Below are 11,742 nucleotides of genomic sequence, written 5' to 3'. Positions count from 1 at the left end.
TTGCTTAAATCACTTAATCTCTCTGTCTAGGTTTCCTCATTTATAGAATGGGGGACAGTAACAGTACAGGTATCCCCGGATTTCCCAAAGTTCCTGTGAGGCCACTTCGCTTTCACCAAATGCCGACATCCTTAGTACCTGTTTTTCCTAACTGAAAGAAGAGAGGAAAAAAGGCAAAACCAAAAACAGTCTTCAGCATTTGTTTTGCAGCAGCCCTAATGGAGGGAGGGGACACACCCAAGCCAGAGCGCCCCCCCCTCAAGCTCCTTCCCCCAGAATTACACTGAGCATCTCATCAGCAAGTCTCCGTAGCTTCGAACTATATCTATGAGCACATGAGCTTCCTCTCCATTTATTTTGTGCATCTGTTGGCAAGGTGTGTCTAAGACACCAGAAAGGCTTACGAGAGGTTACTGGGGGAGGTGGGGAGGTGGGGATGGGGGCGGGGCAGAATCTGGGAGCTCTCAAAAGCTTTTCCATATAAATTAACGGTGATGGCTTCTTCACTTCCTGCCATTTTGGCTTAGGGAGGGTTTCGCAGGAACACTACTTCCAAATACCTGGGAAACCGGTATCTACCGTATAGGGCCGTTGAAAGATTGGCATTACCGCATCCTGGTAAAGAATTTAGAACAGTGCCCGGCCAAAGTCAATGTTAGAGAAATGTTATGGGCTGGCACTGGTGTGGAGTGTTCGCTCTCCGTTCCAGGCCTGAGCTTCTTGGGAGCCGGGACAGTGTAATCTTTGAATCCACGCGCCTCGAACGAAATAAGCACCGCAATCAATCTGCAGAGTTTAACGCAAGAGAAGGGGACGTGGAAACCGAGGAAACGGGTCTCGGTGCGAGGGTGCTGGGAGACGAGGGCGGGAAAGCGTGGCCACCCCGGAAAGCGGAGAGCTGCGGCGCCACCGTGCAGAGGTGGAGCCCCGGCGGCCGCGGGGCGCGGCTGGGTTTTCCCAGGGCCTCCGGCGGCGGTCAGGTGGGGCCCGGAGGCCGGGGGAGGGGCGGGAGGAAGGGGTGCGGTCGCGGTCGCAGACCCAGCGGACGCGGAGCACCGGCGGCCGGGCGCACTCCCTCTCGCGGTTCTCCCGCACCCCGGGTCCCCGCGGCCCCGCTTCAGGTAAGTTCAGCCTCCCCGCGCGTCGCGCGCGGCTGCTGGGCAGCTGGGAGAGGTGGGCGCGGGGCCCGATTCCCCGCGAGCGCAGCCCACGCCGCATACCAGCGGGCCGCGGGGGTGCGGGGCCTGAGAGGCTTCAGGGAAGAGAGTCCAGGACTCCCATTTCAAATTGGAGGAAACTGAGACCCAGAGGAGCAAACATGGGGTGTCCCGGGGAGTCACCCAGCTGTGGTGAGGGCGGGGCGCAAACCGACCCCCAGCTGGCCCTGCGCCCTCGACCCTTCAGGTTCCATCACAGCTAGCAGCTTACGGATCCAGCTGGCCATCTCGGCCTCCCAAGTCGCGAACGTGTTGGGGACAGAAAAAGAGCAGGGAGTCACAAATGTCCTGTGGGTCCCTGGGGGCTCAGGAGGGCTGGCTCGAGCTCCATTCTGAGGACTTGGAACCCCACCCATCCCCGTGAGCAGTTTCTCCTCTTTAAGTTAAGCCATTTATCCTACTACACTTAATTATTTTTAGGTGGTAGAAGAAAAGTACATTTAGCTATTAAGTATTGGGAATCGGAGGAATTTGCTTTTCCTTGAAAAGACTCACCTTTTTCTTTGATTGCAACAGAGTCCGTTTCACGGCTCATGAATCAACCTGCTGGCATTTAACTCAGCAGGTGGGGAATCTGGCTCCTAGGTTGCAAATGACCATATATAGGAAACTGTGGTTTGTGCAAGGTCCCAGGGGCTCTGGGTCCCTGATGGCTCCTCTGGCTGCTGCTAAGGAGTTACATACACAGCCAGACTTAAATTCTTTCCCAGGATTTGTGTTCTACACAGACCCCAAGTCTACCATCAGGGAGAGCTACATTTACAACTGGTTTTATCAACATCGTAAAAACTGTAACTCATTATAATGTTATTCTGCAAAGATATTACCATTGGCTTCATGAAGGCAGAAAATTTCAGACTGATGAGAAAGGGAATTTAAAGATGTAAAGAAAACCAGAATCTTGTTCTCAGAGCTATGGTGGTTGTGTAGAGCAATCTGTTGAGAAACAGGAATCCGGGATGAAGTAAAGGAAATGAGGGAGGTACTCTAATCCCCTTCTGAAAAGCATCATTAAAGTTCTGTTGTTAGGTCACATGGCCTCCAGTATGGAGTGATTTCTTAAAACTTCAATCAGTAATAATTGCTAATAATTTACAATTCACAGATTGTACTGGGTCAACACATATTGAACATCAGCTTTGACAGTGTTTGGGATAGGCACTTGGGGAAGGCAGAAGCATGGAAGTTAACTTCATACCTTTGGAGTGTCACTGTCTAGATTCAGGAGGGGAACACTCACTTGCTGTGTGGCTGGACCATTGTTGTACCTTCTCTGTGCCCCAGCTTCTTTAAATGCAAAGTGTATAGTATTAATGACACATGGCTCCCTAGATTATTGAGGTTTATATTAAATCATTCATTCATTCAATAAGTGCTTTTTTGGGGTGCCTGGGTGGCTCAGTCGGTTAAGTGTCCAACTTCAGTTCAGGTCATTATCTCGTGGTTTGTGGGTTTGAGCCCCACATCAGGCTCTGTGCTGAATGCTTGCTTGGAGCCTGGACCCTGCTTCAGATTCTGCTCTCTCTGTCCCTCCTCTGCTTGTGCTCTGTCTCATTCTGTCTCTCAAAAATAAATAAATGTAAATTTAAAAAAAAAAAGGTACTTTTTTAGTGCCTTCCATGCCCCAGAGAACAAATATGACAAAAAGCCTTGCAGAATTGACCTAGTGCTTTTTATATTACCTGGCACATAGTAAGAACTCAAAATGCTAGCTGATATTATAATACATATTACTTCATTCTGTGCTAGCAGCCCTCCTCTTTTTACAGATGAGGAAACTGAAGCTCAAAGAAATTGAGTTTTAAGATACAAAATCAGGGGATGCCTGGGTGGCTCAAGTTAAGCATCCAACTCTTGTTCTCAGCTCAGGTCTTGATCTCAGGGTAGTGAGTTCAAGCCCCATGTTGGGCTCCATGCTGGGCATTGAGCCTACTTAAAAAAAAAAAAAAAAAAAAAAAAAGAGGCAAAATCAGAACTAGGACACCTTGTATCCACTGTGTATACAGAGGGATGCAATGTTAGACCTGGTAAGTAGAGAGCCCATTGCCCTAGGCTACAGAGCGCCTCAGAAAATCAGGCTAAATATTTCCAGGAACTAATAGTGTTGATTTCCTATGAACTTTGTTCTGGAGGTATCTTTACATTTTTAGATTATTTTGTTCCCAGGATCAGTGGGAGCAACTTGTATTTCTAAATCAACCATGGAGATATACCAGCATGTTTGAATAATGTCTACATATGAAAAGTGCCTGGGTTCCTAAACAGGGCTCCACCAAAGAATTGCCCTTTTCACCTCTGGGCCCTACCAGGAACCAGACTGCCTTCTTAAAGAGCAGGCATGTCTGTTTATAACAGGCTGTACGCTTGGAGCCTTGTAAAATGTAAATGGAGATATCACAATCAAGCACGAAGAATCAAAGTGAAGCCAGCTAGAATTTGTTGACCATTTCTTTTTCTGCTGCTGTTCCTTATGATGGTATGGATTCTGGTTAAAAGAACTCAGCAATCAACATAGTTCTATTGGATTTTTAAATGAGTCAAGAATTTGCTTTCCAGGAAACATATGTATAAACCTCTCAAGTGTAGAGATTTTCTTTTTTCTGTCTTGTTTTGACCCCTACCCAGATCCAGCACAATCCCTTGTATATAGTAGGTGCTCAGCAAATGTTTGTTTAGCAAATAAGGTACTTGATGTTAGAGACACATCATCTTACTGAGATGGTTTCTCTTTGAATGTTGACTTCTGGTTTGCGGATTAAAGATTAAGGGTTATTCTGAGATTATTGTGTTCTGAATCCCAGATTTATTCTGTTTAGTAATTTTTTTTTCTTTTAATAGTTTAGTGTGATCTCAATTCAAGCAAAAGTGGGATATCATGGCCTCTATCTGGGTAAGTAAAAACCAAGCCCTCATAACTTGTCTTAGTCAAATCAAAATATAGAAAGTCAAATCAAAATATTAGTAAAAGTGTTTTGAAAGTTGATAAAATGTTCATTGGAAAATATAACATGCCAAAAAAGCTAGAGGATGTCTAAAAATAATAAAATATAAAAATGTATTTGTAGAGGTACATAATTAAAATTATTTTTGATGATACCAAATTAGAGATCAATAACAGTAAATTTCATCTGTGATTTGGGAATTTATTATATGGTAAAGATAATGTTTCATATCAGAGAGGAAAAGATAGCTTATTCAATAAATAATGTTAGGAAAAGTTCTAGCCATTTGGGAAAACAGTAAATCTGTATTCCTTCTCCCTTCTTACATTAAAAAGAATTTCAGATGGCTAAAACACTGAAATGAAAGAGACAAGATATGGGAGAATTTTAAAAATAATCTTGGAGGGCCATCTGGGTGGCTCAGTCAATTAAGCGTGTGACTCTTCATGTTGGCTCAGGTCATGATCTCAAGGTTTGTGAGATTGAGCCCTGTGTTGGCAACACAGAGCCTGCTTGGGATTCACCCTCTTTCCCTCTCTCTCTCTGCCCCTCCCCTGTGTGTGTGATCTCTCTCTCACTCAAAGTACATACACATTTAATAAATAAGTAAATAAAAATAAAAATAATCTTGGAGTAGGAAAGGCAGTTACAACTATGACACAAACCAAAAGCCTAAAAGAAATACATTGATCTACTTAACTGCATGTAAATTTATGGTTTACATGCAAACAACACTATTAATAGAGTCAGAAGACAACCACAGGGGAATAATATTTACAGGATAACAGACAAAAAACTTATTTCCTTAACATAACAATTACTTGAATAGGGGCACCTGGGTGACTCAGTCGGTTGAGTGTCTGACTTTGGCTCAGATCATGATCTCATGGTTCGTGGGTTCGAGCCCAACGTTGTTGGGCTCTGTGCTGACAGCTCAGAGCCTGGAGCCTGCTTCAGATTCTGTGTCTCCTTCTCTCTCTTCCCCTCCCCTGCTCGAGCTCTGTCTCTGTCTCTCAAACATAAATAAATGTTTAAAAAATTGTTTAATTACTTGAATAAATCAATAAAAAAACTCAATGGAAACATTTGTAAGGGACATGAATAGGACATGAAAAGAATTACAGATGTAATACAAGAAAATATATGAAAAGATGTTATCTCTCACTAGGAAATAAAGAAATGTAAACAACACAGTGAGAAACCATCTCTACCTAAGTATTGGTAGAAGCGAGGAAAACATATAGTAAGACCAATGTCGGAGAGTATGTCGATAAGACAAGTACTCATACTCTGATCATGGGAGATTAAACCTGGCACACTTTTGGATGGTATTTTGGTGATATCCATCAGAGTTTAAATGCACACCCTCTTTAACCCAGTTATTCCACTTCTGGGTACTTATCCTATAGATATACTTACATAAGGCTGAAAAAAATACAGGCTAAAAGACATACATTTGTATTCATGAAAATATGCAGGCAGCATAAATGGCCATGGGGTATGAAGTGAGTAAGTGACTCATTTGTAACTTACAGCCATTTTTAGGTGATCATTAAAAAGAATGGGAAAAAAGGGGGTCCGGTCTTTATATACTGACGTAAGAAAATGTCCAAAGAGGAGTGCCTGGGTTATTTGGTTGGCTGAGTGTCAGACTCTTGATTTTGGCTCAGGTCTCGATCCCAGTGTTGTAGGATCAAGCCCTGCATCAGGCTCTGCCACTGACAGCGTGGAGCCTACTTGGGATTCTCTTTCTGTCTTTCTCTCTTATGGGGAGTCTGTGTGGCTCTGTTGGTTACTCTTGATTTTGATTCAGGTCATGATCTCATGGTTCGCGGGATCTAGCTTCGTGTTGTCATGCTCTGTGCTGACAGCACATGGAGCCTGCTTGGGACTCTCTCTCTCCCTCTCTCTCTGCCCCTACCCCCCTCTCAAAATGAATAAATAAACATTAGAAAATTCTTTTCTCTCTCAAAATAAATAAACATTCACACACACACACAAAAATTCTCTCTCCTTCTGCCCCTCTCGCCTACTCGCCCTCTCTCTCTGAAGTGAAAAAAAAAAAAAAATTAAAAAGTAATCAATGAAAAATAATCAATTTACAGAATATAACTACAGAATGATTCTGTTTATAAGAAAGAAAAAAGAAAAAATATCCATGAAGACTGTATTACATGAAAACTTTTTAGAAAGGCAGAATTGTGAGTAAGGGCACATTTATTTTTTAGTGCATCACCTTCCATGCTCTAATTTTTTTGTGAATCATGAACATACATTATATTTCACGAGTGAGGGGCAGAAAGGCCTGAAGAATAGCTTGTATGGAGATGTACCAGCCCTAAGCATGGGTGGTGCTGGGCGGAGGTGTGCTGCTACAAGATTTGCTTGGCCCCAAGTTATTCCCTTACCATGGCCAGGAGGCCAATCAGTCCTCTTTCCAGGTCTGAAATTCCTGCTGCTATTGTAAACACTTGGTAGAATCAGATGGGGAACAAAAAAAAAAAAAAAAAAAAAAAAAAAAATCTCTCTAGTCCTTGTCTGTTAGTAATTCAACCTGGGATTAGTTGGTCAGGCTCTCTAATTAGTGGGTCAGCTGACACCTTCAAAGTCATGGCTCATTTCTGAAGGGCTGGGAGAAACCCAAATATGTGAGAGAGGGTGTATTTGTTTTCTATTGCCACCATAACCAATTACCATAAATTTAACAACTTAACACAACACCCATTTTTTTAATCTCATGGTTCCTGTGTGTTAGAAGCCTGAACTTGGTCTCATGGCACTAAAATCAAGGAGTTGGCAGGGCTGTGTTCCTTTCTGCAAACTCTGGGAAGCATCCATCTCTGAGCTTATTTAAGTTGTTGGCGAAATTTACTTCTATTGACAAATGAATGGGTGAATTAAATGTGGTACGCTGTCCCCCTTTTCCACGGTTTCACTTTGCATGGTTTCAGCTACCCACAGTCAACCACAGCCCAGAAGCAGAACGTCCTCCTTCTGACAAATTGTCAGAAAGTGAATAGTAGTGGAATACTTCCTTTCACTAGTTTCTAGATCTCAGCGCCTACATCATTCACCTCAGTTCATCTCATCACAAAGGCATTTTATCCTCTCACAGCATCACAAGAAAGGTGAGTACAGTTAAGATATTTTGAGAGAGAGAGACCATATTCATATAACTTTTATCACAGTATATTGTTATAATTTTTTATTAGTTGTTGTTAATCTCTTATTGTGCCTAATTTATAAATTTAACTTTGTTATAGCTATACATGTATAGGGGAAAATAGTATACATAGGATTCAGTATTATCTGCAGTTTTAGGCATCCACTGGGGGTTTTAGAATACCTCCCAATGGATGGTGGGGAGGTGGCTACTGTATATCCATACAGTGGAGTATTATTCAGCCTTAAAAAGGAAGGGAATTGTGATACATGCTACAACATGGATGAACCTTGAGAACATTATGCTAAGTGAAATATACCAGTAATAAAAAGACAAAATACTATGATTCCATTTCTATGAGGCATCTGAAGTAGTCAAATTGATAGAGACCAAAAACTCCAGTTGTTGGGCTGGAGAGGATTTGCTGCTTGATGGGTATAGAGTTTCCATTCTGCACAGTGAAAAAGTTCTGGAGGTCTGTTTCACAACCGTGTGAATATTCTCACCACCACTGACCTGTACACTTAAAAATCATTAAGGTGGTAAATTTTATGTTTTACCATAGTAAAAAAAAAAAAAAAAAAAAAAAAAAACCCTCAGATTTTTGTAAATATTCTTATCACTAACTTTTATCTGTTCTATTTTTCCCCTTACACACAAAAGCACATTAAACACCTAAAAACAAATAAGCAATCAAGTCCATGCTTTTCTCCTAAACTACAGATCAGTTTGCAGTTACCAGTGGATGGTGAGTTTATTGGAGTGTTATGATCAAGAGAGAAGACTTTGGTTGCTATTTTAGTACATTGCCATGGAAGATGAAAGACTAGCTGGTTTCCTGGGTCTATAAATTTGAGGTGTGTTGCAACCATCCATTGTATCAGATGAGTCAACAATCTATGTTGCATTACTGTTTCCTTTGGAACTGTTGCATATCTCTGTTCAGGCATGTGTTCTCCTACTTAAAACCCAAGGAAAGGGCCTGATACTGTAACAGTTTGTACTCTTTGGACCCAGGGTCCCTTGTCTTCTGTTGCCTTTAGGTCATAGCAAGCATTCAGGTAACCCACAAATTAGAACTAGTCTTAGGAACATGACTGTGTGTGTGTGTGTGTGTGTGTGTGTGTGTGTTTGATACCTTCATTGCTTTGGGGGTGGGGGGCAGGTGATCAGGAGTTCTTGGGGGGGGGCGGGCCAACTGCCTCTTCACCACAGGCTTCTGGCTGTGCAGGATGGCATTGGCTCTGCCAGTGGCAGCCATGTGCACATTGGGGCGGTACTTGTTTTTGAGGACCACGTACCTGATGCTGCTGAGGGCTGCCTGGGCATTCTTGTTAACGGGCTGCACGTAGGAGGTGTCAGGTTTTTGCTGGTTGGATCCCCACTTCATGACTACCACTAGACCTTTGCCATCCACTGTGGGTCAACACCCACAGTCTTGCTGTGAATCACCCCATTGTAGAGGAAGGAATTGTGAGCCTTCAGGTTATGGGCTTCATGCTATGTGTCTGCTCACTCCTCTTCATCAGGAAGCTGGAGCAGTTTGGCACCACCATCCATTGAAAGTGGGTGGACATGGCAGCAGAGTCGGAAAGAGCCAGAACATGACTTTATGAAGATGTCATAGCAGTATATTTCCTATACATGCCTTCTATAATGCTGGTGCTCTCAAGCAGATATTCTGGGGTCTTTGCTCCTTGGTCAATTCCTAACTTATTTTTACAGAATAAGGAATGCAATCTGCTATTTGTTTGAATCCTCAAATTAGCATTTTTATTATGCTGCTAATTTTTTTCTAAACTCATAACCACTGTAATCCTTATGAGCTAGTATAACATCTTAACTTGCTATACATTCTCCCTTCCCCAGTCCAAACTCTACTTTATAAATGAGGAAAACATGGAACCACTCAGGAACCAAGGGATAAAAGGTATTTTACAAAAATGTAACTTCACATAAATGTGATGCCTGCAAACTTTGTCTTGAAGAAGTTCATCAAAAGGCAGTTAAACAAAGCAGCAGGTACCTGCCACATTGGGCTCTACTGGGAACAGAATGAAGACAGTCCAGCCACAATCCCAGCTCTTCTCTCACATTACCCTTTAATGGGTTAAGAAGCGGGCTCTTGACTATGACCTTGAGCAAGTTACTCTCAGTCTCTTGCTATCTCTGTTACCTCACCTGTAAAATGGGTATAACAGTAGTACCAACATCATTTAGTGCTTGTAAGCATTAACCCAGTTCATGTAAAATTGCACTAGCCGTGCCTGGCATGTAGTGAGCCCTCAGTAAACGTTAGTTGTAATCATTATCATTCCAACGTATTATTTTTTAAAAATCATCTTCCTAGCTAATTAGTATCCCTGCAACTGTTTTTGTAAAGGAGTTTCTGGGGCCTGATTTTATGACAGATCAACAGCATCCTCTTCCCCACTGGAATGATTCTCTCTGAGCCATCTGAAAACAGATGGATTTTCCTCAAATAGATTCTTTCTGACCACTCCTATTTTGAAGATTATTTTTAGAGCAGTTTTAAGTTCATAGCAAAATTGAGGCAAGGGTAAAGAGATTTCCCATATACCCCCTGCTCAGACACATGTGTAGGGTCCTCCATTATCCACATCCCCCACCAGAGCGGTACATTTGTTGCAACTGATGAACCTACATTGACTCATCAGAATCACCAGAGTCCACAATTTACATTACAGTTCACTCTTGGTGTTGTACATTCTGTGCCTTTGGGTATTTGTATGCATTTAAAGATATGAATGTTCTGTTCCCACTCCAAGTGTGTATACTGCAGAACAGTACTGACGCTCACTACCTGGAGTTAAACTCCAGATTTAAGAGCCCTGCCCTCACTTCAGACACCAGCTGCATGCCTCAGAGCTACCTGCTCTTCTGACCTATACATTCAGGGATTTCTGTGACCCTCTAGCTTTCAGTGATCATCTAGAACAACACACAGAGTTCACTGAAAGTGCTGTATTTGTGATTACAGGGTTTTTTTTTTTTAATTTTTTTTTAATGTTTATTTATTTTTGAGGGAGAGAGAGAGAGAGCATGAGCGGAAGCCGAGAAGGGGCAGAAAGAGAGACACACACAGAATCCAAAGCAGGCTCCAGGCTCTGAGCTGAAGTCAGATGCTTAACCAAGTGAGCCACACAGGCATCCCATTACAGTTTTATTAGAAAGCCTGCCTACACATAGAGACATAGAGCAAGGTCTGGAAAGGCCCTGTGTCCGTGGAGTCAGGACGCATCACCCTCCTTTGCACATCGTGTGTCCACCAGCCAGGGATCTCCAGAGTTTTCACTGGGATTTCATGACATAGGTGTGATTGATTGAATCACAGGCCATGGGACTGAAATTAATCTCCAGTCTCCTTCCCCTCCCAAACTGCCATCCTACAGCTATCTAGAGGCTTACCCTGAGTCACCTTGTTAGCATAATAAAGACACTCCTCTCTCAGGAAATCCCAATGGCTTTGAAGCTCTATGCCAGGAACCCAGGACAAAGACCAGAGATATTCTTTGTTAAATGAGTATCTATATATGTATATATACATATATCTATCTATATCTATCTATATATGTATATATAATCATACATATGTAACTCACATTAAGGCTGCACAGAATTTCCAAAATATCATATTCCTTTATCGTTTACTAAAATTATATTAACAATAAGGTACTGGTTACCTTGTGCTGATCAGAACTTCTGCTTGGAAGTTACTATCTTTAATAATAAGGAACACAGGGGAAAATGAGTACATGTTTTGTAATAAATACAGATTAGCAGGCAAAATCACTCAAAGCATGAGATCCATGGAGAAGAAACACTTAAAGGGATTCTTGATGGTGGAAAGGTTGGGGAAGGCTATGTAGGGTGGAAACTTACTGACAGGAAAAATTAATCCCTGACAATGTGTTCTTGTGAGGAAGAGAGCACAACTTTTCTTCCCCACCCAACCCTTCCTCTCTTTCCCGGGGACAATATTGGTGCAGTTTGACACATGAGGACACAATGGTTCCATTTCCGCTGTGTAGCCCGGAGTAATGACACCAACAGTAGGGATGCCTAGGAGAGGTGCCATGTGCTAATGTGAGAGAGAATTAGGGAAAGTAATGCCTTTCTCTTCCTTTCCTATGGATGACACCAGCCCCAGGCTGTTGATGCTACTGGTCCTGGGTACAGAGAGTTGGTGAGAGCCCTGTCCAGTTCATGTATCTAATTTTGGTAGGGACATCCCACCTTTCCTTTCTTTCCTGTGTTTTCTCTTCCTAACCACACAGATCTAAAACACGTGTGGGGAGAACACCTGTGTGACACACATGTGGTTGTGTTGAATTTCTCCTCTGATCTCCCTGCCTACTGCATCTCAGGGCTGGAGGATCTGGCTCTAAAACTGTTTTCA

The 11,742-nt window shown here is 42.6% G+C and overlaps 1 protein-coding gene and 1 pseudogene across 2 annotated transcripts in view; one reads left to right on the top strand and one right to left on the bottom strand.

The window, feature by feature from the left end:
• The first annotated feature begins 648 nt into the window (after positions 1-648).
• Positions 649-11,742, top strand: part of ANXA3 (annexin A3) — a 54,034-nt gene continuing 42,940 nt past the window's right edge. The window contains exons 1-2 of one of the 2 annotated variants that reach the window (XM_030313621.1): positions 649-840; positions 4,056-4,107. In XM_030313621.1, the coding sequence (XP_030169481.1) occupies positions 4,093-4,107 (15 nt within the window). In that variant the 5' untranslated portion in view covers positions 649-840; positions 4,056-4,092. Of the gene's footprint in view, positions 841-1,025; positions 1,122-4,055; positions 4,108-11,742 lie in introns of those variants that run through there. The other variant, XM_030313620.2, reaches the window with a different exon arrangement.
• On the bottom strand, positions 7,663-8,914 carry LOC115511681 (annotated as a pseudogene).

The sequence above is a fragment of the Lynx canadensis genome, chromosome B1, assembly GCF_007474595.2.
Source record: "Lynx canadensis isolate LIC74 chromosome B1, mLynCan4.pri.v2, whole genome shotgun sequence".
In the NCBI taxonomy this organism is placed as follows: Eukaryota; Metazoa; Chordata; class Mammalia; order Carnivora; family Felidae; genus Lynx; species Lynx canadensis.
The sequence above is the reverse complement of the archived record's forward strand: the minus strand, read 5'-3'. Positions and strand labels throughout refer to the sequence as shown.